The 24,762-nt window shown below is 37.1% G+C and overlaps 2 protein-coding genes across 2 annotated transcripts in view; one reads left to right on the forward strand and one right to left on the reverse strand.

Moving 5' to 3' along the window:
• Positions 1-7,256, forward strand: part of LOC103153387 (BRCA1 DNA repair associated) — a 30,317-nt gene extending 23,061 nt beyond the window's left edge. The window contains exons 19-21 of the mRNA XM_016661905.1: positions 1,239-1,312; positions 2,499-2,556; positions 7,032-7,256. Of these exons, the coding sequence (XP_016517391.1) occupies positions 1,239-1,312; positions 2,499-2,556; positions 7,032-7,126 (227 nt within the window). The 3' untranslated portion in view covers positions 7,127-7,256. The remainder of the gene's footprint in view (positions 1-1,238; positions 1,313-2,498; positions 2,557-7,031) is intronic.
• Positions 7,257-18,232: 10,976 nt separating this feature from the next.
• The window catches only part of LOC103153390 (rho-related GTP-binding protein RhoN), a 34,134-nt gene continuing 27,604 nt past the window's right edge, over positions 18,233-24,762 (reverse strand). The window contains exons 4-5 of the mRNA XM_007574301.2: positions 22,093-22,227; positions 18,233-19,157 (exon numbers count right to left, since the gene is read on the reverse strand). Of these exons, the coding sequence (XP_007574363.1) occupies positions 18,903-19,157; positions 22,093-22,227 (390 nt within the window). The 3' untranslated portion in view covers positions 18,233-18,902. The remainder of the gene's footprint in view (positions 19,158-22,092; positions 22,228-24,762) is intronic.

A 24,762-nucleotide genomic window follows, 5' to 3' on the forward strand; every position in this document is an offset into this window, starting at 1 on the left:
CCATCCATCCATCCATCCAGCCATTCATTCACTCATCCATCCATCCATCCACCCATTCATTCACTCATCCATCCATCCATCCATCCATCCATCCATCCATCCATCCACCCATTCATTCACTCATCCATCTATCCATCCATCCATCCACCCACCCATTCATTCACTCATCCATCCATCCATCCACCCATTCATTCACTCATCCATCCATCCATCCATCCATCCAGCCATTCATTCACTCATCCATCCATCCACCCATTCATTCACTCATCCATCCATCCATCCATCCATCCATCCACCCATTCATTCACTCATCCATCTATCCATCCATCCACCCACCCATTCATTCACTCATCCATCCATCCATCCATCCACCCATTCATTCACTCACTCACTCACTCACTCACTCATCCATCCATCCATCCATCTTCTCCCTGCTGATTTAAATCGTGGTTCTTCCTCCACATCAATGTTTCTGCATGCAGATCAGAAACGTCCATTTTTATCCCCACCAAACCATCTCCATCAACACGGCGCCCCCTTCGGGGCTGGTGGTGAACTGCAAACTGGACTTCTTATGACTTCCTTTCAGCAACGTTTCTTCTTGCTCTTCATCTCGTAAATGTTTTCTAAAACCTCTCAGGGTTTTACAGAACAGCTGGATGTGGACTGGATTTTTCAATCAGATTTATTTAGTAAATATATAGAAACTCTTTGTCCCTTCTTTCCCTCTACTTCACAGGAATTAACTCTGTGTTGGTCTTTCATATAAACGTAATCTTCTTGACGTGTCAGGGTTGAACCTCAGAGGGACTTGAGCCCCATGTCATGTTTGTTATTTTTATTATTTCTGTTTCCTTCCTGCTGCGCTGTTAAAATGCTCCAGCCGCGTCCTCCCGCTGCTTTCTGGATCGATGAAGCTCTGCTAATGGGGTGACATCTGCCAGCTTGCATGAGTAGCTTAAAGACTTTCTTAAACACAACAAAAACACGAGGGCAGAATCTGCTTTATTCAGCCAAACTGGATTTCATGCAACGTTTAACCCTGGACTATAGAAATCAGCAGATCCATGCCGCTGTTTTCTGTGATATTGACATTTTTCTAAGCCAACTTGTGCAGGTGTTGACTTAAAGTCTTACGTTTTTTTTGTTCCCACAGGGTTGAAGAGATGAAAGCAGAATTAAATGCAGAAGCACAGCTTGATTTTAGAGGAAATGTTGTTGTTTGTGTGTTTTCTAAGATGAGCTGGAGTGGATGGTGGAGCTGTGTGGCGCTGCTGTAGTTAAAGACCCACTTGTCCTTGACGGCGAACAGGTAAGAGTCTCCCTCTCCCACCTGATAAAACAGTTTTTAATATTATATCTGGTTCTTTATCTGTATCTTACATAATTTATATCTTAATTTCCTGCTTTCTGAATCAGATTTTTTTTTTAATTATGAAAATGTAAACTGATTTGCACGTTTGCTTCTAAACATGCATTAATTCATCTCATTAATTTAATAAATTTGAATTTAACTAATACACCTGAGGCCTAAAAATACATTCAGTAATCAAAACTGATAGTTGAATAAATAAAAAGAAAAGTTACTCCTTTTTTTGTTTTGTTTTTAAGAACAGTAAACTGCAATGCCTGTTTGTTTAAAATTATTTCTTACATCTGCAATTATATATATTAATTTTTACTAATACTAACAGTAATGTGCTTTAATTTAAATTTTACTGGTGCAAATTGAATTTATTAGTTGTTTCTCTATACATTTATATTTTATATTTTCTGTTTCTTTTTAAAACAAACTTGAACTAAATTTAACATGTTCCATATATTTGCTTTAGTCATCCAGCTGTTTAAAAAAAAATTAAAATATTTTTTTAACATCTTAATGTTTCATCTGACTTTGGATTTTTCACTGTATTTAACTGAAGTAAAATTTAATCTGATTTTTAAACATTTTTAGAATAGAATAAAATAGAAACAGCCTTTATTGTCCTGAAAAAGTTTTTTAAATATATAAAAAATTAAGATTAACGATAACGTTGCACATTGGCAAGGAGTTGGTAATTATTCTCATTCAGTATGTCTGGTTATTATTTACAATTATTATTAATTATTATTGTTATTATTGTCTTGTTATGAGAATTAGCTTGTAACCATTTTGTTTATATAATATAATTTATTTGTTGCCTCTTTAGCAGATTATATTGAATAAGTACATGAATATTATAACATGGTTTTAATTACAGATTGTTGGTAATTATTGAGTTAGTCAGTAATATATTTAATTAAATTTAGATAAGAAGTAGGATTAAAAAAGTGTTGACTTGTTTAAATCAATAGTAGTAAATTAGATCATTATTTTGTTCTTGGTTATGTTTTCTCTGTCCGACTGATTGTTTTAAAAACAAGTTAGAAATAAATAAACAAAAACAATAATAATGTGTTTATTTATTGTTAAATTTCTACCTCAGAATATTTTATTTATTTCCATGTTTTCCTGACAGAAGTCCCACCAGATCGTCGTTGTTCAGCCCAGATCCGACTCGTCTTCCTCCTACAGCGGTGAGTATTTTCTGGGAACTAAACCTCGTTCTCACCTCCATCCTGACTCGGCCCGGATCGTCGCACCTTCCTGCGTAACTCCGACACATTTCCAGCATTTAACGACGCGACGGGAGCGTCAGCAGTGGTCACATAATTCAAGGTTCAGCCAGAGGTTATCCAGAAATAAAAGTAAAAGACTTTATTTTAAAACGTGATGCCATGTTTTAGATGTTTTACTGCATTAGTTTGTTTAATGAACTATATTTGTACATGTCTTACCTGGTTAAAAGCAAATTTAGTTTTGATTATTATGTTTTTCTTTACGATTTAATCATCTCAGTTTAAACCTTTGTAGTTCAGATTTTCTGTTTTAGCTGCAGCGGATTTTAAATTACTGGGTTTTTTATACCGTTGAAGTAAATTCTCACCTTAACTCATTTAGACTAATCTAAAAATATATTCATATATTTCTAGACAAACGTCAAAACTCAACTTAATGTTTATAACCAGATTCCCAAAAACCCAGATGGCAGCTTGTTGGAGCAGCTCTGTTGGTTCTTTTTGTTAGTTTTTTTTTTTTTTTTTGCATCATTTAATTATTCAGCATTATTTCATGCTTTTGGACATTTATGATGTGTAACCATGGCAACAAGGTATTGTTTTTACAAGGTGAAGCAGCCGATTAGCATCTGAAACGCTCAATATTACCCAAACAACAACCCCCAAATCAAACCCACATCGCCTACTCCAGCATCTCTTGAACCAGTTTTCTAACCATACGGCCAGAGAGACTTAAAGAGGAACGGCAAAAGCAAATGAGGTGGATAAGCAGAGCTCTGGTGTCATCCAGGACACGTTGCTGTGAAACATTGACTCTACCGACTGGATATTGAGCTGTTAGCTTGTCATGACAGTTTTCAGTCAGAGGCTGCTTCAGATTCGTTGCAACACTGACCGCTACAGGAGATTCTTCCTGCCGATACCATCACCATCCACAGCGACATTTCTGAAGATTTTTGTATATGAGTTGGCTTTTAGCAATAAGCAATAAATACATTAATCACATCGTTTTTCCCCTTTTTCTCTCTCTCTTTTTCTACCAAAAACTGGATGTTAAAAGTTTCCAATCTGCTGCTTTGCTCTCAACAGCCATTTCTTTTGAAGGACAATTTTGTTCACAGTGATTTCATAATTAATTTTATTTGTTGATAGTATTGTTTTGTTCATTTATTCTGGATATTTTAAATATCCAAATAAATGGATATTTGATCTTTGAGATCAATAATATAGTGCTTGAAAACCATCTCAAAACAAGATTTTTATCATTTATCGCCATAATTTCTGGGACAGTTTATCGTCCAGCTGACTCGTAATTTTTCTTTGAGATAAAGTATTTTTGAATTTAAGCCATAAGTTACATCATCAGCTGATTTATCACTGAAGCTTTCTGATGTAATGTGTTTATGTTTTAACCTGTAAGACAAAACGCTGCATAAACGAACCACATCTAGTCCTAATGAACAGCTGGGAACAGTCTGCACTCCATCCTGTGGCTCTCCGTAATGAATCGGTCTCCGCTCTAATGACTGTGGAGGATTTTTAGATGACATGTTTGACCGCTCTCGTCATAAAAACACAGAATTAGGAAACTTTAGTTACAGAAGGCTGTTCGTTCTGCCAGCTGAGATCATGCACACGTGTAATTTCTGACAAGCAGCGCTGTTAAAGTCCTGCATCGGGGTTTGGTTTAGACTTCTGACATTTGTCAGTGAGCTAACGATCTAAAATATACCTTCTGTTTTTGGCTGCTGTCATGAGTTAAAAATGTTTTCAGCTTAGCCACACGTCCGTCTCACCCAGATCCGCTGCGTTAAGCAGAGATTTCCTACAAGCAGGCCAGCGGTAGAGCATGCCGCTCCACCTTTTCCCCCATTAGAGAGCGGATTTGAGCAGAAATGAGCCCCGATCCGGAAACGGAGTGAGGAGAGCGACCCGCGAGGAAAGCGATTGTGAAGGAAGACAGGGAGCAGAGAGAAAAATGTCAGATTGTAGCGAGGGGAATGTCAAAACAAGTTGGCCACTTAAGAGAGAGGCTGCCACAGCACAGAGAAAGCTGGCAGCTTGAAATGGAGAAGAGAGCAGCTCCAAACCCCCTCCGTTCCTCCCAGCATCCTAATTTTCACTCCTACATATTTAATGCCGCACGCCCTCCTCTGTGTCCTCTGGCACTTATAGTCCAGGTAATTGAACAGCCTCTCGAATCTCCCCTTCCTGCACACTAATTGAAATCACAAAGTTTTCCTCTCAGTCAGTCTGTTGCATTATTTAGATTTGGAAAATTATTGTGAAAACATCAGTTAAGACTGAATGTAAATCAATAACAAATCATAATAGACACATGATCAATAACAATATATATTACAAAGATTTTCTAAAATTTCATATAATTTTACTGAACCGCAAAGCATTCTGGGGGGTTGTAGGCCAGGGGTACTCGATACGTTGATGGCAGAGTTAAATAGATCAGATGACATTTTGATAAAAATAGACGTCAGCCAATCATCCTCCCCATGTTGTGTTTTACATCTGGAAATTTCATGTGTGCGCACATGAAATGACAATTGGTCATTTCGACCAATTGTCATTGGTCGAAATGACAATTCTTTTTCTTGTAATCTGTAGCCGCGCTGCCGCGGTAGAACGGTTACGCTAGCAAAGTTAAGCCTGGAAATGTATGAATTATTAATTTAGCCACAGCACATGGACAAATGACGCAGAAAAACCGTTGAAGAAACAACTCAAAACCACTCGTATTCTTATTTTTTCTCGCTTTCTGTGTCGGCTACGCTACACACAGACTCGTTGCCATAGCAACTGACTACTCCGCCACAAATGTATCACGATTCAACACCAGAAAAACACTCAAACATTTCCCACTCAAAGAGCAGAACATTCAGGCTGTTATAGTTTTATGTTTTCAGACTTGATGTTTATTTTGCGATTATTAGTAAGTGATCGCTGTGGTGGATTAGCTATCGCTGCTACAAGCTAAGCTAACAGCGGTGACTGATTAGCTAATTTAAACTCCTGCTCTACTGATGATCTGTCAGAGTTGGTGTGAGGGTTGCTGGTCTTTTCTTCTTTTTCTTTTTTTTAACCAAACCAACTTGGAACCAAATTCCACATCATATCTACGTTAAGGTTGTCAAAGTCAAGCTAGCATAGCTGACATACTTCCCTCTCCCTCACAAATTATTTAAAAATATATATATTTTTCCTGTCCTTATCTAGTTATCGTAGAAGCAAGCTTCCCTTTTTCTTTTATATATCATACATACATCTAAGATTTAGTGAGTTATATTAATAACTTGACATCTAAAACCAGTGGTAATCATCGTCGACTAGCAGTTTTTTTTCCGTCCATCTACAATAAATTTAGTCCAACACTCTTACCAGTTGGTAACGGTAATGTTTTCTGTAGTTGCTTGCCAATTGCCATTAATATAAAGAAGAAGAAGAAAGGCCTAGTTCTGACACTTTATGACGACGACGCTAACAGCAGCAAAACTAGCTCCATAGCAAGTTGGCTCCAAATTTTAAATCTCTGTTTTTCTCTTAAACTTAAGGAAGGGTATTAAAAAAAAGTTGGGGAGCTGGACTAAGTAAGAAGAAAAAAAACGTATCACTTTCATACGAAATAAAACGTATAAAGAATCCTCAATATGTCTATGAATATGGTTTGTATTTTGTAGTAGATTATTTTGATTTGGTCATTTAATAAATAGTTGAAAAAGTGTGAAAACCCCTGCTTTAGCTGCTCCACCTCTCACTACCAGATAAGTAAGAGGAGTGAGGCCAACTAGCTCGCTCACTCTTTGGTTACCTAGCAACTCACTCACTCTTTGGTTACCTAGCAACTCACTCACTCTTTGGTTACCTAGCAACGGCCTGTGGAGTAACTTAAGCAGCAGCAGTTTAAGGTTTCACCTTTGTTTATGGAATATTTATTATTCCTAATGGCTCAATAATTATTAATCATCTTATATTTTATACCTTAGTTTTAAATTAGTGTTTTATTCTCAGACTCATCTTGTGTATAAGGTGTGTATATGAAAAACATTTCAAAACAAAAAAGTTTTATATTTTAATTTATCTTGTGCCTTCTGTGAAATGTAAAATACTATCACGAAAAAATATTAACAGTACTAAATTGAATAGTGAATTCAAGGTGTGTTTTTTCAGTTTATTTGTATTATTTTTATCTCCAAAGTATAAAAATGTGCCTTAAAAATGCTTGAAAAGTTCTTTAATTTTACTGTGGGGAACATAAACAAACCCTGCTTTCGACTCCTCTGGGTTTTGGGGTCATAGTTCAGATATTATTTGAGCTTTTCAGATGCTAATCAGCTGCTCCCAGTTGGGAAAACAATGCCTTGTTGCTACCTGAACCTACCTGCGGTTCTTTTATTCACCTGGCTGCTTTGTGCTTGCAGGTCTGTCCAGGAGCGCCACAGTCGTGACCCGCGGTTGGCTGCTGGATTCAGTCGCTACGTACACGCTGCAGAACTACAGCAGCTACACCGTGTGAGGAAACACAGACCCAACCTGGTTCTGTCGTGCAATTCTATTTTAACACCCATTTCTGTAACTAAAGCACATCGACACTGTTCTGTGTAAAATATGTCTAAAATATGTACATAAAGTGATATCAAAAGCAACTGATTTGAGTTTTATTTTTGGTTTATTGCTGGTTTTAAGTTTCCAGCGCATGTCAAAACATGTTTAGGTGAAATAATTGTCTTTAATTGTAGTTTAGTTTTTAAAGGAGTATAAAACAAGATCAAATAAAATCACAGGAAGGACAAAACCTCAATTCGTTTATTTATATAAAATTATATTCCGCAGGTTCTGTAGTTTAGCAGAAGGTTTTAAGTTTAAAAATATGCTATTATAACGTTTCATGCAGGAATCCTGATATCAGTAAGATATTTTTAGCTTAATATTTAATTATTACTGTATAAATCTACAAAATGTAGAAACAACCATTTTAAATAAACAAAAACAACAAATAAAATTGATGCTGTAAAAGGGGCAAGCTGAGGCCAAACTGAAGCTTTTTGTCATCAGTATTTAGTAGAAAAAGACAAAAACACTCATTCAAATGGATATTATTGAGCTCATTTTAATTTATTGTGTAATAAATTGATTTATTGTTGATTTCGACAGACATATCTGTAGATTTGTTTTACCCAAAACTCTTCAAGTGGCATAGTTTTAGTTTCACCCAGATCAAATTCACTAAAGAGTAGTTTTACATTTTAGGCAATAAATTGCTTATTTTTTTATTTATGCATCATTATTGTAGAAAGCAACTCTTCTTCTTTCAATGCCACTGCAGACTCAACGAGTTCATGTTATAGAAAATCCACATCTGTACACTCAGTGAGTCTGAAGGGCAGAGAAGTAGCAGAAAAACACTGAGCTCCTGCAGCTACACTCAACTTTTCAAGCAGAATGAGCTTTTGCCTCAAGGACTCAAATCTACTTGAATGACTGCGCACCACACCAAGCCTCACACAGCTTCTATTTAAAGGTCAAAGTGATGTTTGTTAATACGACTGGCCTTTTTTTTCCCAGTCAGAAATGGTAAATCGCATCTGCTCAAAGTTTACACAGCCTATGTTATTCTTCATACTTCAACCCAAGTTGGATTTTCTTAATCAAATCCCAGTGAAAGAGCCTGAAAGAAAAGATTTTATTCAAACCGTTCTGCCATTTGAGTCGCTGACATTTGGTTGCAGGATAAATACAAACGCTGCTTTTAGTCTCATTCATTGCTTTGACAATAGATCCCTGAAAACCAGGTGGCTGAAAGAGCCCACTCGAAACAATAATGTCAGCCTGTTCGCTCTGAGGCTTTTTAAATGCCAGATGTACGGTGCCAGACGCCAGTGTACCAGGACCCTGCCCGGTCTTTTGTTGTTGTTTTTGTTTTGTTTTTTTACAGTGCGGAGCTCCGACCAACCATACGCAGCTCAGTAAATGTGCGCAATTGCGGTGTTTCCTTTATGTAAGCAATTAAAATCACACGATAAGTCAGTAAAAATCATGGCATGTAAACCGGATCATATGAAATACATTCATAATCCAGGAATCAGAGGAGACATTGACGTCTTATTCAGTCGTTTGCTTGACGAGCCTCTTATGGTGCGTTCACACCGAACGTCAGAATCGCTCCAGGCGGACGGTGAGAAGAGACTCCTTATGTGTCCTTCAACTCTTCCACCGTCTCCTGCGTATTTCGTCTAAATTAATAAAACGTGACTCAACGGACGAATTTGGATAGCTCAGATCCGGGGAAATATTTTCAAATAGTAAAAGTCATCATTTACTCGACATTCCAACTTTCTTGCTAATCGTCTTCCAAGCCTTTCCATTCTTGTCTCTGTAGTCATAACTTGATTGGTCGCAGATTGTAGGACGAGAGCGAACTTCAACAACTAGTTTATTCTCCATGTTTTTTTTTTTTTCTGTGATCACGTCTGAAAATGCACCACTATGTTCTGGTTGATGCATCACGTCGGGCGGCGAAAGTTCAACTCGTGCAGCCCTTAACGCGACTCGCCCTCATCCTGCCTCCTCATAGACTTTGAATATAAACCAGACGCGCCTGATGCTCAAAACACGTTGGTGTGAACGCACCATTATACTTGGGCTACAAATGAAGCGTTTTGGTAAAATTGTAGTTGACGATTTTAGAGAGGAGCCATGGATTCAACACGTTGGAATGATGCAACTTTATATGAAGTCTGTAATGCTGTGAGCTGTACATTGTCCTGAAAACAAACAACAAAAAAAACATCGTCATCCTACCACTTCCTACCGTCTTCTTTGTGGTTTGTGCCAGTAGTAACATCTGACTGTTGATCATGTGACTCCTATAAGTTTTACAGTTTTACGAAATACATCCATTTTGATACGGCTGAAAAATCGCCTCATCCTACTTCAAAAACTTTTTACCAAAAAACTAGAGTTTTTTTTTTTTATTGGTGTTTCCATTAAGCGAATATATTCTCTTAATTTCAATTTGCACAATTTTATATTCAATGGAAATGCAGGAAATGGGTAATTGCGCATATTGACCATATATAACAATATAAGTGCGCAAATTAAAATTACCCAAATAAATTTGCAAATTGATCACACCTGGGCAAATTGAAAAATAAATTTGCTTAATAGAAATATGCAAATTTTGAAAAAACTTGTCTTTTGATAAGTTTTTACACAAGAATGAGGTGGTTTTTATTCAGTAGCAATATAGATGTATTTCGCAAAACTGCAATGGAAACACTTTTTTTGCATCACAGGAGTCACAACCAGAAGTTAGTACTGGCAAAAACCACGAATAAGACAATGACGGGAAGTAGTTGGAGGATGTTTTTTAATATGAAACTTGTTCACATGTGCAAAATTGTTTTTTTTTTACATTAGTTTTATTCAGATTAGCCATGGAAACAGCTAGTGTAACATTAGCATTTATTTACATGTTTACTAGATGGGTGTTCCATTTATTTATTGATTTCTGATTATCTAATAGCGCAGTCTGATTGTTTTGGACTCAAACCGAGCTAAACAGCTGCTGGTTAAATCAGTTTGATTTAACTCAATCTTTTGCTCTGTTGGAAACATGGCTACATCCTTACAGGTCCAGTTGAAACACAGATGTGTGTGTTTTCCTATTTTAAAACTGTGCAAATTAAATTTGAGCTTGATACCGGCACAGGGTAAGCAATTCAATTGATTACAGTGGCTGAAAACGTGTTTGAACCTGAGTGTCCCACTGCTTAAATTAAGTCAGGTCATGAGGAAACCACCTGATGTGTGTTAACCAGCTTCACTATAAAAAACTGAGACGTCCCTTTGGTTCAGTAACAAAACAAACTGATGTGAAACACATGGTAGAGTTTAATAAAAAAAATTAAAAAAACTTATCAGGTTTCATCCTCTGTGTGTCCAGATCGTGATCAGAGGAAAGGAAATTGATCTCACCTTCCAGTTTGTTGATGGTCAGTGGGATGGAAAACAACATTTGGTCTGTTGAACAAACCCAATGTAGAACAAGTCAACTTCTTGAACCCAACGTTTGGGTTTTATGCATCGACCTGTAGGTCGGTTCTAAGCCATTTAATTCACAACCAGTTCAAAGATAATTAAGTGGTCATAAGATGTTGTTTCCCCTCGTAGATAGAGATCTGTGTTCGAGCTGAATGTCTGTGTCAAACTATTCTCAGTTCCTGAGTTGTCAGACGACGTAGACCGACACGTCCCATACGGACCACATCTCTGTTCCACATGGGAAATCATCACACAGCAATCTGCAGGCCCATCTGGACCATTTCATTCTGCTTATTTGTTTTTTGACACGACACATCTGTGTGCAAACATGTACAGAGCAGACCGGTGATTTGTTTCCAGCTCCCCGGGGTGTTCATTTATTCCCCTGCTAAATGCAATGGATGATGGATCTTTGTTAGGGGGAAAATGAGGCACGTAGCTTCATAATAAAGCTGTAAAGTTTTTTTCTTTTTAAAGCTACCATCTGATATGTCATGATTTTTAGAGATGCATGTTGGTTGGTTGATTATTAGTTTGACTGGTGGTGATGCAAAACAATCTTTTTCCAATCGGTTAGGGTGCGGGAGTTGCTACAAAGGGAAGTAAACTTACATTTAGCTATTTTCAGTGAGTCAGAAGAAATACAGAGATGTAAAAAGCTTCTAGTGGCATTCAGGCTGCAAGAGAGTGAGAGAGAGCAAGACTTGAAGCAGATAACAGAAATGCTGACTGTTTTAGGGGTATGGTGCTCTACTTTTGATGTTTAAGCTTGCGACCTCTGTCGTAAAACAAGCTAGATTATGGAAATCACTTTGTGAATACCCAAGGACATGGCAGTGTTTGTTTTTACAGAAATAAAAACAAAACATTACCATTTACAGGTGATTAAACACAAAAAACAGATTCTAAGCCATTTTTAAAACTTTCTATAACCAATAAACTTTCAGTCACATTCCATGTCCGGTTAAACAGATTTATTTTATTTTGTAAAGAAAGTATGCATAATATTTCATTAGATACAACTTTTTGAGTCTATTTCCATTCAGTTACATTTGGTGACTTCACTTTCTTCCAATCAACACTTCCAATTTTCTTAGCAATCAGCAATAAAATGTGTAATATATATATTTGGTCAGCATTAACGTCAGCCGGCACAACTGAGCAATTAAAACATTTGAAGGGACTTTCTTTTTACTAATTTTCTAAATGTTTTACTTAATATTTTTCCAGTATTCAGGATGACTGGTCAATCCCACAGAATTTATTGGCAGATTTTTCTATGAAGCATAACTACAAATTATTGTAAAAAAATAAAAAATCGCATATTTATTCCAAAAACCATAATCTAAAATATTTGATTACAACGCAGTTTTGGCTAAAATTCTAAGGTAAAATGTTATTTGACACGCTATTGGCTGGTGTTTGCATATCAGCCAATCCTGGACCGCCATTCATTTCCCAAAAGCTGATTGGCTGTAACCCCCAAAGACCGGAGATGAAGAAAACCGTTGATGTTACCCGCAGCGTAGTGCGAAGACAGCTTCGTTTGTATGCGTGTGAAGATATTTTTGGGATTTGAACTATTAAAATAAACGATTTTTAAAGGGGGGGTCTTAAGTATTCACGGATTTTAGCGAACCACGGGCAGTTAACCGCACTGTTACAGCAGATTTCTGCTCTCTTAAAGCAGCGGTTTTGTAGCAGCTGCTGTCATCCAAGCTAAGCTAAGCTAAGCGTATTTATTGGCATAAATGGGTCAGAATTCTGATTGGTACATTTCAAATTATTTTATATTTATTCAAAACTGTAGAAAACTCACAGCTAGATGATGTTACAAGAGGAGAAAAACTAACCACAGAAATCCACAGCTGGGTAGTTGGAGTGAAAAAACCTGACTCATGATACTCTAATAAGATCTCACACTAAAATGAACCATTCACACTGACATTCTTCCCCATGTAGAAAAAAAAAACAGAAGCCTAATGAGAACTTAATTTCAACTGTCGTTCCTCTGTGTCGGTCAGTGATTTGAATTCATGTGCTCCAGATATTTTCAGATGATGACTCTGGAGTCATGCTGCTGTAAATAATGTGTGCACTTGTCCATGATGACCTCCACGGCTCTCTCTCAATTGGCTGCTGTGATCGTCGTCACATCCTGGCGTGTTTTTAACCTTATTTTAATTCTTTTGAAACAGATTCTGAAAATCAAGCACCCTGGTTTTTCTTGCAAGCAAATCCACAACAGCTTTAAGAAAAATCTCCAATTCCATTTTTTTTATTCAGGTTTTTAAGTCATATTATTGCCATAACTCTTCATGAATTATCTGACAGTTTAGGCATGACTGCATTCCGGGTTGTATTTGCACTTTAACATCCTTTCTGTCTTTGTTACATAGAGGAAGTCAGACGGTGCATATATTTTTAATCAGCTCAATTTTACACACAGCATAAATGGCTACTGCATTTTTAATAGCTCACTCTTCCTCTCCTGGACATGGTGACCGTTTGGCTGGTATTACTATTGCGTTGTTTCTGCGTTTCCTGGCCCCATGTCGCTTCTCCGCCCTGATGTTGAATTTCAGCAAAAACTGAACTGATGAGTGAGCATCTGGGTGCGTTTTTATGGTCACTGTTGAAGCAGGAAGCACATTAAAGTTGTATAAGGGTTGAGCCTCGGTGGTCAGTGTTCAGTGCTACTTTACAGTGGAGTTAAAATGAAATATCAACCCCACTCTAGTTGGCTTTGAAGAAGACAATGGTGCATATAATAATGTGAGGGAAAAGCAATATATTCAGCCTGATTCTGGTTCTGTTTAAACGAGAACAATAACAAAAATCAATGGGATTATTTGTAGATTAATCCAAATATCTGTCCTGATCCTTGTAGGCAAACATGTGAAAGAAGATGCTCTGATCTGATGGGACCAAAATGCAGAAAACTAATATACATAATTCAAAGCATAATCATGTGCTGGAGTGGCCTAGTCAAAGTCCAAGTTTAACACAAATGAGAAACTGTGGCAAGACTTTAAACAAATCCTAACTGAATTTGAGCTATTTTAGCATGTATGACCCAAAACCACACTCTTTAGATGAACAAAATTTATAGAAACGCTCCAAAAGACTTGCAGCAAAAGGTGGTCCAATAAAATATAGAGTAAGGGGGACTGAATAAAAATTCGATTTTTAGTTTATAAAATAACTCAAAAACAAAGGGCCAAGTCAAAGTCTGCACTCAAACAAACTGTTCATACTCAAAAATCCTTCAGTTTGGCTAAATTAAAACAATTCTCCAAAGAAGAGTGGGCCGGAGTCCCTCCACAGTGATGTAAAAAGCGTTTTTTGTCATTTATTGTGCTCTCTATGAAGAACAAAATTGGTTAACGCTCACAGAAATGCATGAAGGTGTAAAAAAAAATTTCAAAACAAACATTTCCGTTTCCCACTATAAAGTTATTTAGATTGTAGATGGTTTAAGACCATCTCCAAACTAAATAGCTCCATTCTAGCTAGCCGTTAGCCTTAAAGGGAAACTATTATTCAAAATTCACATATTGCACAATTTTATATTTCTATTTGGATCTCAACTTCTTCTACAAACAAGTGCTCAAAAATTCACACAGACGTTTTTTTTTTGTTTTGTTTTTTGCAATAAGTTGATGTTTTTAGGTGTTTTTGAAATGAGCCGTTTCAAAAACCTCCGAATTGATAAGTCACTGCACCATTACCTAGCAACATCAGCCAAGATCCAGAATGTCTGGTCAGCTGTACAATGGCTACTGGAAAAGACAAGAGTTTTGTTCTTGTCTTACCATCCAAAAACCACTTGCTGCATTCTTGTTGATTGTGTGCAGGAGGCCCCATGTATGCTTTTCAAAGATTTATGGTTATATAACTGTGCAGCTGTCTGAAGCTGTTTTCACCTGCGAGTGTAAACATTGAGATGGGGGACGTGGATTTAAAGTGATAAGACTCCCTAAAACAGCAGAACTGAGCAGACTAAAATCTCATTATCTAAGAAGGATTTTGTGCAAAAAAAAAAAAAAAAAACACGATAGAAAAGATATTATATATATTTTTCTCTCTCTTTGTGAACGAACACCTGTTGATTAGGTGGTTAGACCGACTGAACAATAACATGCCTGAGTTTTGAGAAACAGGACTAGGAAGCACATGTTTTAGCTCATTCTATCTAAACGCAGTAATTCAACCCGGCTGTGGTCAGAAATGCTGAGCATCAACAAGAAAGTTACTTTGCTTCTGTGCAGCAGAACTGGTTCATCTGCCCCCTCGTTATCTGTCTTAATCCAGGGCTAAAACACAATCCCCTCCTTGGGCAAGAAGAGAAATCAGCTGTATTTCTTCATTTTAAAAGTGATTCAGCAGATTTTACTTTACATGATTTTTCAAGGAATTTGCTGTTTATAAAAACTGTCTTGCTTTCCTTGGACATTAGTTTTCTTTAAATTTCTTATTTCTCAAAGAGAGTTTCATTTTTCATCTCATGACTTCACTTCTTTAGTTGTAAACAACAAGCAAACATTCAGTAATATTTACTTATAAAAGTATTCATATCCCTGGATTTTTTTTCACACATTTTGTCTTAGTGCAACTACAAACTGCATTTTATCAGGATTTTCAATCCAAAGAGCCACTTTCACCCCAGTGTAGCTAAATGACCCATCTTATCAATATCTACTGTATAAAATGTCATTGTTTACATATTTTTAAGCAGGACAATACATATTAATGAACATTTACATGTCAATACATAAGACTATAGTAGAGTTGCTAATTTCCTGATTGGCAAAAATGGTGAAAAACATCTAAGTGACGGTTCATGTGTTAAAATGGCCAAGTCAAAACAAAACTCATGATGTGACTGAGCTTGGGCTAGTTTACAAAGAAAAATGTGCAAAACCTTCAGTCTGAAATCTGGTAGACACACCATATGCTTTTTATTGAACTTTACAAATATTACTCTTATGTGATGGTTTGAACCTCACTTAATTTCCCTAATTTAATTATTCCTTTTAGGTTATTTCATATTTTAAAATTGTGCTTATTTGCTGAGTCAGAACCGCATTTATCTCAGGAAAAAGCTTCCAATTGTTTTTCATTTTCCTCCTCCATTTGCGTCATGTGAATTTGCTTTTCTTTTATCCTTTATTTTCTCTTTTCTTCAGTTTTTCTCTTAAGCAAAGCGAGTCCCTTGACATCACAAGGTTTTCAAGGTTTACTTTCATGCCTGAAGCTGCATTGTATTCTAATTACCAGCAGTACCTCTGCCTACACTTGAAGCTAAATAATAAAACACACACACACGCACGCGCACGCACACACACACACACTATTAATTTGTATAAATATGGCTGATTTGTAGTTATAATGCCACTAATAGGAGCCCTCATGAGTGCATAGGAAGAATAAACGCAAAGCCTGAGGTTTCTGACACAGCTGCATCCGTGTAGCAGCTCAGAGAATTATTTTCTCTTTCTGCTCTTAGATCTTCACCCTTCTCCACCACTTCAAGCTCATTTTTCAAAAGCCACGTTATCTTTGGTTGCCTTTCACACACAGATCCCTTTTTAGTTAATGGGAAGCACCTGAAAAATGAAGGCCATTAGCCGGATTATGCTCCGCAGCGGTGGCTGAATTTGAGTCGCTGAGGCCAGGTAAGGTTGCTGGTGGAAAAAGGATGACTATTTGCAAAATATGCGACGTGTTTTAGAATCGCCTGTGTTATCCTTGGCAGCAACAAACAACAGGTTGAGTGGAGTCGGTGCCTGAGGCTAGGTCATTTTTAGCATTCAAGATTTTCCTCTAATGTAATTTGACTTTTCCCTGAAAGGGGCTGCAGCTGGTTTACTGTGTGTGGATGTTTAAAACTCAGATCTAATGTCCGTGCTAGGGACGCAAGCTATCGATTAATGTCGATTTAACCAACGATTAATTAATAAGCGGCCAATTTTTAAAAAAATTTTTTAGTCAACCCCTTTCCGTAACATAAACGGCTACATTTTTCATAATATCCTGGATTTTAAGAAGCAAACTGATATATCTTAACAATTTCCGGAGTCGGTAGTATTACTGTGATGACTGAAAAGACATTTTCAAGTGATTATATTGCAAAACAGAACCGGTCGAGTTCATTGTGCATCCCACTTCGGAATCTGTTAGGACCATCATATCGTCTCTCCGTTCTCTCCGCCATTTTTGTTTCTGTATAAACGGCTACGCTTCGGGTGGATGACGAGCAGCGCCCTCTTCTGGATGGCGGACAAACTACAACACTAAAAGAACGTTTAAAACGGACATTAAGTAAATCCAATTTAAATCTATTAATCGTATCCGCGCAGATAACCAAAAGATCCTAACATTTATGTTGTAAATAGCATTACTTGGTAAGAATATATGCTATTCACACACGCTCCTCCATGTTTGTGGACATCTTTTCCCACCTGGAGGAGGTTTTGTCTTGGTTTTTCCTCCGGCATGCGGAGTGACCTCACGCTCCCTGCATGGGACCATGGCAGCGATGCTGTGAAATGTCACTTTGCTGCTGCTCACAGAGGCAGCGAGTTGCTGTGGGGTCTCATCCATTGTGGTGGGAAACAAACTGGAACAAAAGTCACATTTAAAGGTCAGACCGCAAAGCTCATGAATACAGACCAGATTGGCTGCATTCACTTATAAAATCAGAGCATTACATTTGGATTGCTGTATTGAAGGTGTATGAAAGCGCTATATGGTTAAATTTACTGCTTTATGGCACCAAACTTTTTGAGAAAGGTGCTTTTAAAAAATCCTGTTTCTCTTGACCACATTATTTTTACACAGTCATGTCACAGGTTCATATATTTCTAATTAAACAGCAAGTTATTATATATTTGACCATCATTTTGTTGCTTGTCAGTAAGGGGGGCCAATATATTCTTAAAGGTTCGTTGCAATATTTTCTGATAACAATAAATGTGTCGATTGAAAACTATTTATAAACTCTTGTTTACAAACTTAATTACAGTATATTTGTGTTTAGTATATTTGTGCTAAACACAAATATACTGCTATTTGTGTTTAGCAGTATATAGCTAAACACAAATACTGCTCCTGAAAAACAGTTTGTGTCACTAAATTGCACATAGTCACTGCATTTAAAATGTTTTCAAATTTATTGATGTTCTCATTGAATAAACGGTGGAGAAAGTAGTAAAAATAATCCCAGTAATACGGACAGTTTTATGGAGACTTTAAATCAAAAATCCTAGTGTTAAGAAATGTATCACAATAGACAATACAATAAATGCCCATCACTATTTTCAAGATGTGCTAACACCTGACAGACTCTAATAAACTCATTGAATACGCCATTAAGGTTCTCAGTATGTTAAAATGTGACATTTTATAGCTTATTTGTTTTGTATTTTTTTGTATATTTTGCTTCAACTCAGGTGAAAATAATTGCAATAATTTTGATTGACGTAATAAATGTGGAAAGCATCTTCTGTACATTTAATTAAGATAATTGCATTACCTGAAATTTATCTGAACATTATTGAATAAATAAGAGAAAATATTTTTGAACACTAAGCAGATCCATTTTTTTATTTCAAAGCTGAATGAACAACATAATATGCATCCTCATGAATCCTTTCTAGACTTCTCCACCCAGAACAAAAGTAAGTACACAACATCTCAGGTTATATAATGAACAATTTTCTTTCCATATTAAAGCACTTGTGGTTTAAGAAAATTAGTGTTTTATTCGCCCATGAGGTTGTTTTTAGGTTTGTTTTATTTCAGTTTAAAAGAAAACGTCATTCTTCAGGTTTTACAGATTCCTCAGAGCTCTTTTGTGCTTCATTTCCTGGAACATGAAGACAAAAACAGGATTTAAAATACAAAACTATTTATTCTTCAGTTCTTCCCCGCTCACTTTGCTGCGATTTGTTTTTAAACCAAACAGTTCCTGTCCTTTGTTTATTATTCTTTCTTGTAAAAGCTTTAAAAAAAAATAGCTTCAGCCACATTACTGGCCTCCCCAGGATGAATAGCACAGCCAAAAAGAAAAATGACAAGCAGAGCTTTGCAGAAAATTGACCACAAAAAAAGAAAAAACAAAAATCACTCAGAGCTCCATTCATTTTCTTTTTTGCCATATTGTTCTTATTACAGTGCAAAAAATGTGACGGGAATTCACAGATAAATTATAAAAGTTTATGTGCAGTGGAGCTCGTCAGCAGACGCTACATGAGCACGCAGCTTTTCGCCCGGTCCTTCCTGATGGCGGGCGGATGTTCGTGAATCTCAGTCCGAGGCGGCTGCTGCGAGATCCGCTTGTGGGTGCGACGCGTTGTCGCGCGTTTGACCTGCGGCCGTTGAATGTTGAACACGGAGGCCAGCGTGGTGACGTGGAAGACGTCGCGGACGCTGTTCTCGGAGAACTTCGAGGTGCACTCGGTGTAGGCCACAGCGCCGATCTGCCGCGCCAGATTGGTCCCCTGAACACAGAACACGAGTCTGTTACAAAAACGAGTAAATTATAACTTCATCTGCTAACAAAGACAGCGCTGGGAATTTCATCAAACCCCCGCCTTCATTTTAAAACTAAACTTTTCTAGACGTGACGTTCCAGAGTTCTGTGTCATTCTGGAAATTTTCAAGATACAAAATACCAAAGTTCACTAAAAACATAAAGCAGATGTTTCTAAAGTAGTGAGGCTTTAAATATGAAAATAGGAAAAACTGGGAGGAAGGAAGGACCGAAGGACACAAAGAAGAATGGAAAAAAGGACACGAAGGATAAAAAGACAAGATTGGAAAGAAGGATAGAATGAATTACAAAAGGTTGGAAGGACACAAGGAAGAATGGGAAGACAAGATTGGAAGGAAGGACAGAAAAGACACAAAGAAGGATGGAAAGAAAAACAAGGAAGGATAGAATGAAGGAAGGACATAAGGATAGGAAGAAAGAGAAGGTTGGAATGAAAGACAGAAAGAAGGACACAAGGTAGGACACAGGGAAGGATCTAAGGACATGAGGTTGGAAGGTAGGACAGAAAGGACACAAGGTACGAAGGAAGTATGGAAGGCCACAAGTTATGAAGGAGAAAAGGAGGAAACTACATAAAGAAAAGAAAAGAAAGGAAAAGAAGAACCCAAAACGGGTAAGGAGGATACAAGGAAGGAAGGAGGAGACAAGGGAGGAAAGGAAAAAATGAAGGGACTAAAGTCTGGACATGAAGGACAAAGCAAAGATTCAACTAAGACAAAAATCAGGAAGGAGAACAGGAAGGAAGGAAACCAGACTCAAAGAAGGAATGATAAAAGGAAGGAAGGACAGGATGGAGCAAAATATGGAAGAAATGTCAAGGAAGGAGAAAAAAAAGGATACAACAAAGCGAAGAGGAAACCAGAAAGTACACAAATAAAAAAGGAGGGAAGAAGGAAAGACAAAGAAACAAAGAAGGCAAGGGAGGATGAAACATCCATATTTTCCAAACTTTTTCATACAACGAGGAACCCTGCAGCTCCCAAAGTGAACCAACGGGCCTACAATGGATTATTGTGTCGATTTATTTCACACCAGATCATCCACTCGGTGCTGTGGTGGATGTAAGACCGTTGTGTTTGGTCATACAGGGAGAAAAACAAATCACTTACGGTAATAAAACCCTGATAGCTTGTTGGGGCAAAGGGAAAAAACTCCCAACAGCAATAAAATATTTAAGGACTGTCTTTACAGCCGTAAAACACCAACATAAAGGTTCTGTTTATTCCTGCTGGTGTCCAACACCATCCTACGGTCAATTACAGAAGTTTTTATTATTAATAATACTTAAACTTTTCCACCATTCGTCACGCTACACAGACTTTAGTGTGTTTTATTGGGTTTTTACGTGAAGGGGCAAACCCAGAGCCAAACGTAATTATGAAGTGGAAGGAAAGTGATGCATGGTTTTCCAATGAGTTTAGAAGGGAGTTAGATTTTATTTAGGGGTGTATGAGGAAAGGGGGGGTGCATCTTTCCTCATACACCGCTCATTTCAGTTTTGCTTTGGTGTGTCTCTTAAAATCCTCAAAAAAACAAACTGAAGTTTCTAATGGTAATGTTAAAAAGTTAAATACTTTAACAAAGTTGTGTAAATTTGGACAAAGTAAGATGATATGAAGTAAAAAAAAGTAACTACACATCTTTAAATTTCATAAACATTAATTCTTTGCTTTATTATGTTCACAAAAATGTGCCTTTTGTTAGCATTTATTTTACTTTGATGCCTTAAAAAACATTAAATGGTTCATTGTGTTAAAACATTTTATTAATTTACAGCATCAGCTTTTCAAAAAAAGTAAGAATCAGTTTAAATGTATTTTTTCATAGAAGAGGATTAGGACCACTGACAAAAAGAAGAAAAATAAAAATCTTAGAATTCTGAATTTGTTTTTTTCAGAATTTATTTTTCTTAGAATTCCGACTTATATATCAGAATTCTGACTTTTTCTCAGAATTCTGACAATTTTTCAGAATTCTCTTTTTCTCAGAATTCCGACTTTAATCTCAGAATTATGAGAAATAATTCAGATTTGTTTATTTCAGTGTCTTTAATCTGTAATTTTTCTCACATTTCAGTCTCTATATGAAGTGTCTTTTTTTTGTTTGTTTTCTTTTTTTTTTGCTGATTGGACAAATAAGTCAATTCTTCATGGCCTAAAAACAGTTTAGCATGCTTTGATTCTGGTAATCAGTCCTGGATTTTTGTCTCATTTAATTGTACTCAAGTAAGAGTAACTCTATACTTTTAGGAGTATATAAAAATACTCCTAAAAGTATTTTTTTTAAATAAATGTAGCTGAATAAATGTAAATAGTTGCAACTCTGCATGCATCCAAACCTCACTCCATCTGTGTAGGAGCCGAATTCATGAATACTATGGATATTGATTTCTGCAAGCTCATCGATCCCACAGAGACGCACCAAACTGACAGCCAACAAAGATCCTTTACTTTTTGCTTAGCAAAAAAAAATTATAATTTGTTGACAAAAGGTTGCCAAGAAGTGTGATTTCACATTTACATGGAAATAGGCAATTAAAATTCATGCATGCCGCTGCTCATTGCTCCGAAACACACAAACAAAACAATTGCTTTATCACACAACCGCTGTTTGTCTCCGTCTTTGTTCGGGTTCCAGGTCCTTTCTTACACTCGCCGTGTTTCTGTATTTGTGAACGTTATGATGTGGAGCAAATATCATTCTCCAAATTCATTTTCAGAAGTTTTGTTTGCGTGCACAAGGGAGGAAAGTAATCACTCCTATTATGACTTTCCTACCGAGTTTCCAAGTAACACCAACAGATGACTGGATTAAATATTGTGTCATCCAGAAAGCTAAGAAAGCTTTAGCTTCAAACAAGCGAGTTAAGGTGTAGCTCTCACCTGTTCGTGGGTAACAGGAATCAGTCTGTGTTTGGAGAGCTCTCTCATGACGCTGACGTCCGTCCTCATGTCCAGCTTGCAGCCGACCAGGACCACTTTGGCATTCGGGCAGAACTCCTGCCTCTCGCCTTGCCACTGCGTGTCAGATAGATGAACATTAATCACTGCACTCGTCTCTCAAAGTTCATTCTTCTTCCACTTTGTTTGGTTGAGTGCCTAAGAAAGATACATTTTGCCTCTTTAAAGAAACCACCTACAGGTGTATGAAATTTCAACAGCAAATGGTACAACACTAACAAAATACAACATTATGGATTTCCACCACAAGATTTCACAAACAGACAAAAAAAAACATTCAACTTCTATTTGGAGAATATCTGTTAATGATGACATCACAAGAGGTAGCAGGACAGCTAGCTTCCAGGTGATCAGCTGCTTTTAGTAAACTTGTTGCAGAGGAGGTGAGCTTGACTTTTGTAAAACAGATGCATCAACAACTTGGTTTGAAATGACTTCTGCAGATTATAGATTACAATATAAGGTTGTTATAGAAAATATGAGATCTTTTCATGTCTTACAGCTTTATACGAGAATGTCCTGCTCAATGTGTGGTGGCAATATGCAAGTTTTGATGCAGGTTTTATTTTATTTTTTTTTAAAAAGGCAAGTTTACAGTAGTTATTTACATGTAGCGATTTCCTTACTTGTCTTTCCCATTTTGAAGAGCAGCTAAGAGTCAAATGGGCATCTGTGTAGCATCATATTGATACCTTGATAAAAAAATTTAATCACATTGATCAACTTAACTTAAAAACAGTTTATTAAAAAATGTTTCAGTTGTATTTATAAGAAATGCCACAAAAAAAAAAAATCACATTTTGTTCCATTTGGGTTTCTACTGCTTTTAAAAACAAGCCGGTTTTTGGTGTCTTGAAAATGAGCCGTTTCAAAAACCTTCGGAATGTAACAAATCCAACTTGGCAACCCTAGCCCCGTTACCTAGCAACCCAAGCTGAGCTCTGCCTGATGGCATCGTACAATGGCCGATGGAAAAGACAAGTGTGTTGTTGTTGACATACTCTTCAGAAACCACTTGCTGCATTCTTGTTGGTTGGACAGTGAGAGATTATACTGCTGTAACAAAAGGCACAATTATTTTAAGGCCTTTTAAACATCTTTATTAGGGGAATTATTGCTGGATGATTTGGCTGAAAAACGTATCACAATATAAGCGTTTTACATCAGTCTATATCACTAATTGTTAATTAGTTTTTTTTGGTTTCTGAAGTAGTATCTCAAACACTGCCAAACTGGTGGTGTGAACCTCCCTGCTTCATGCCGTTGTTCATTTCTAAGTAGTTATGAGGTATAGTGGCGAAACCACTATACCTGCAAGTTACTCCACAGGTCGTTGCTAGGTAACCAGAGTGAGCGAGTTGCTAGGTAAGCAAAGAGTAAGCGAGTTGGTTGATTCCACCAACTTTCCATAGCTGATCATGAGAGGTTGAGCGGCTAAAGTCTTTCCTCTGCCTACATCCCCCAGAATGCTGTGTGGTTCAGTGAATATTCTATCAGATGTGTTATCTATTGATATTGATCGCGCGTCAGTCTCGATAATATATTATTGCTTCGTTGTCCAGCCCTAATGGACGGTTACTGTAAATCTACTGAAGCTGTTTTGCTTCAAAATGTTGCTCTCCGTCTCCGGATTTGAAGACAAAGGCGGACAGCGCTCATTACAGACCACAGACATGACTCATGCCACTAAATGCTTTTCCTCCATCTTTCTCCCTGAGACTCCTTTCAGTATCTTCCCACAACGAAACAGAGGCTGATCACTGTTGCTCCATTTGTTGCCTCACAAAGACGTCTTGTTTTCTCCAGTTTGCCTGGCCGCTGATGCCGATATGTTCTCCAGCGTCGCTGCTGTTGCCTTTTCAACAGCCTTTCTCGCCGTGACTGTGTGCGCAACTGGTGAAACGCAGTCGTTCACATGAGTCACAAAGGGCCCATGGGAAGAGCAGCTTATTGTCTGCGCTACTGTTAAGAACTGGTGCATAAAAGAGCATCAGAATGAGGGCTGCTGGAGCAGAGAGTCTGGTTCATGAAAGGGACAAAATGAAGCTTTGTTTTGCTTTTCGCTTTTTCCTCAACTGGCAGTTCTGTCTAAAAATACAAGCGTGACCCAGGATGGTGCAAAATAAACGTGCAAAAACCAGTTATGCAAAGGTGGAGCTAAAAGGAGGATACAGAAGATTGAATTTCATGGGTTCAGTCATCGGTTAAAAAACAGCTGCAGTCACAATAACTAGTTGTTGGGATTAGAAAGAAGATTGTGCCATCAGAAAAGTAAAAAAGCTAAGCTTCAAACATTTTAATTGTAAAAGTTTAGTTTTATCTTTGTTCTAAAATCACAAATGTAAGTAAAACAACTATAGTTCTTTATTTAAAAAAATGTAAAATTTGAAATGCCAACATTTTTGCAAGTAAGTTTTGCAACTCTAAGCACATTTCATTGAGTAGAAGCGAAGACAAAATGTAAAAGTTAGAGACCTAGGCACTGGTTAGAAAATGTTTTGTCTATTTTTAGACTAACCTTTATTTTACCAGGTAAACCGGTTGAGAACAAATTCTCATTTTTAACAACAACCTACCCTGGAAATGTCATAT

Source organism: Poecilia formosa, unplaced genomic scaffold (assembly GCF_000485575.1).
Source record: "Poecilia formosa unplaced genomic scaffold, Poecilia_formosa-5.1.2 Scaffold348, whole genome shotgun sequence".
Taxonomy (NCBI): Eukaryota; Metazoa; Chordata; class Actinopteri; order Cyprinodontiformes; family Poeciliidae; genus Poecilia; species Poecilia formosa.